This window comes from Octodon degus, unplaced genomic scaffold, assembly GCF_000260255.1.
Source record: "Octodon degus isolate 3935 unplaced genomic scaffold, OctDeg1.0 scaffold00018, whole genome shotgun sequence".
In the NCBI taxonomy this organism is placed as follows: domain Eukaryota; kingdom Metazoa; phylum Chordata; class Mammalia; order Rodentia; family Octodontidae; genus Octodon; species Octodon degus.
Window position 1 is genome coordinate 16,128,928 of NW_004524594.1, and position 1,829 is coordinate 16,130,756.

At 54.6% G+C, this 1,829-nt stretch overlaps 1 protein-coding gene across 1 annotated transcript in view; it reads right to left on the reverse strand.

Annotated features, from left to right (window-relative positions):
- LOC101580164 (keratin-associated protein 5-4-like) overlaps positions 1-1,149 on the reverse strand; it is a 94,115-nt gene extending 92,966 nt beyond the window's left edge. The window contains exons 1-2 of the mRNA XM_023710587.1: positions 1,117-1,149; positions 268-435 (exon numbers count right to left, since the gene is read on the reverse strand). Coding sequence (XP_023566355.1) covers positions 268-435; positions 1,117-1,149 — 201 coding nt within the window. The remainder of the gene's footprint in view (positions 1-267; positions 436-1,116) is intronic.
- Positions 1,150-1,829: the final 680 nt, after the last annotated feature.

Genomic DNA, 1,829 nt, shown 5'->3' on the forward strand with positions numbered 1-1,829 from the left:
AATTAAGCAAACAAGCAAAATTTCCCCAGGCAGAGGGGCCGGGGAGATGGCTCAGTGGAATAAGCGCTTTCCTGGCAAGTGCAAGGGCCTGAGTTAAATCCCTGGTTTTATAAGTTTTGAAAAAAAAAAAAAAAAAAAAAAAATTTCCCCAGGCAAATGACACAAACAAGAAGCAGGAAGTGGCCATGTGTCCAGACCTACATGGGATCTGGCCAGGTATATGAGGCTCCAGGCCCAAGAGGTGCCACATCTGCACACCTCCCTCACCACCTGCTCCTCTGACCTCTCTACCTCCACCTCTAGAACCATGGTCTGCTGTGGCTGTTCCGGGGGCTGTGGTTCCGGCTGTGGGGGCTGTGGCTCCAGCTGCTGCTGCAAGCCTGTGTGCTGCTGCAAGCCCGTGTGCTGCTGTATGCCAGCCTCTTCCTGCTCCAGCTGTGGCAAAGGGGACTGTGGGTCCTATGGATGCTCCAAGGGGGGCTGTGGGTCCTGTGGGGGCTGCAAATCCAGCTGCTGCCAGTCCAGCTGCTGTAAGCCCTGCTGCTGCCAGTTCAGCTGCTGTGCCCCTGTGTGCTGCCAGTGTAAGGTCTAAGGCTCTGTCCTCAGATCTCGGGTGAGTCTGGTGTGTCCATCCTCCCAAGGAAGTAACCAAAGCTTCAAGTCAGTTCCTGGCTCTCCAACATACCCAAGGGTCATGTCCCTAAGTTGGGAGGAGGCAATCATACCTTTGTAGTCCTTGACCTGTCCCGTGACCCTCTTTCCTATCACTCTGGGACCCACACCTTCCCTGCTCCGAGCCCTAGGAATCTCCTCTGCCACACCCTGTGCCAGTTCCAGCCCCTCAAGGGCAGGGCTCTCCCTGTCTATCTCTCCTCTTGCCCTTTCTTTCTGCTTGTTCTCTGCACATGGGGTCACATCTAGAGAAGCCCTAGGTGGAGCCCAGGCCCACTCTTCCTCTTAGAAGGTGGTCTCCCTTGCCAATTCTCTGCAGCAAAGGTCTCACAGGCCATGAAACCCTTTCAATAAATGCTACCCAACAAAAACAAAAACAAAAAACCTCTCATTGTGGTTCTTCTCTCGTAGCCTTGACTGATGAGCGGTCTATCCTTAGGTTACCTCTTCCCTGAGTACGTGCTTCTCACCATCCATGGCTCAGCCTTTGCTAAGCTCTAGGGAGGCAGCACTAAGAGGAACAGAAGTTCCTGCACTGGAGCTCGGGTGCAGACCGGGTGGGATTCTGGAAATCAGTCCTGGGGCAGGAAACATGGAGCACACGTCCTGGGACCCATGCCACACTCCGCTCTGGGCACGAGGCCTCAGTGTTGGCGGCCTGCAGGGGAGGCAATAGGTGCTCTCATCAACCAGGAGCCAAGACTTCACCCTGCCTCGCATCCTCAGGACCTGGAGGGGGAGGGTCGGGCAGGACTGTGTGCCACAGGCACAGGAGGCAGCCTTCTCTTTTGTCCTGCCTGCTGGGCCCTGCCCCTGGGCAGGAGCAGAGATCTGTGACGGCTGTGGAACAGGGTGCCTGAGCAGACACAGTGCCTTCCTCATGTAGATTTCACCCCAGCAGCTCCTTTTCGAGAAGCACAAGGAGATGTACAATCTGGAAACTCTCTGGCTGAAACACTTTCAGCTGTTGGGGAAAACGTCCATTTAAATACTTAACCAAGCTCCAAAAAGTAAGGAGAGTCATTATGAGACAAATGAGCTGGATGCTGGTGGTCAGCATGAGGTTCTGGGTCACAGCCCTGCCACCTCTGCTGCCATGAAGACCAGGGGTTGTGTCCTTCCTGCCACAGTGGCCACGTTGCATTGACAAAATACTA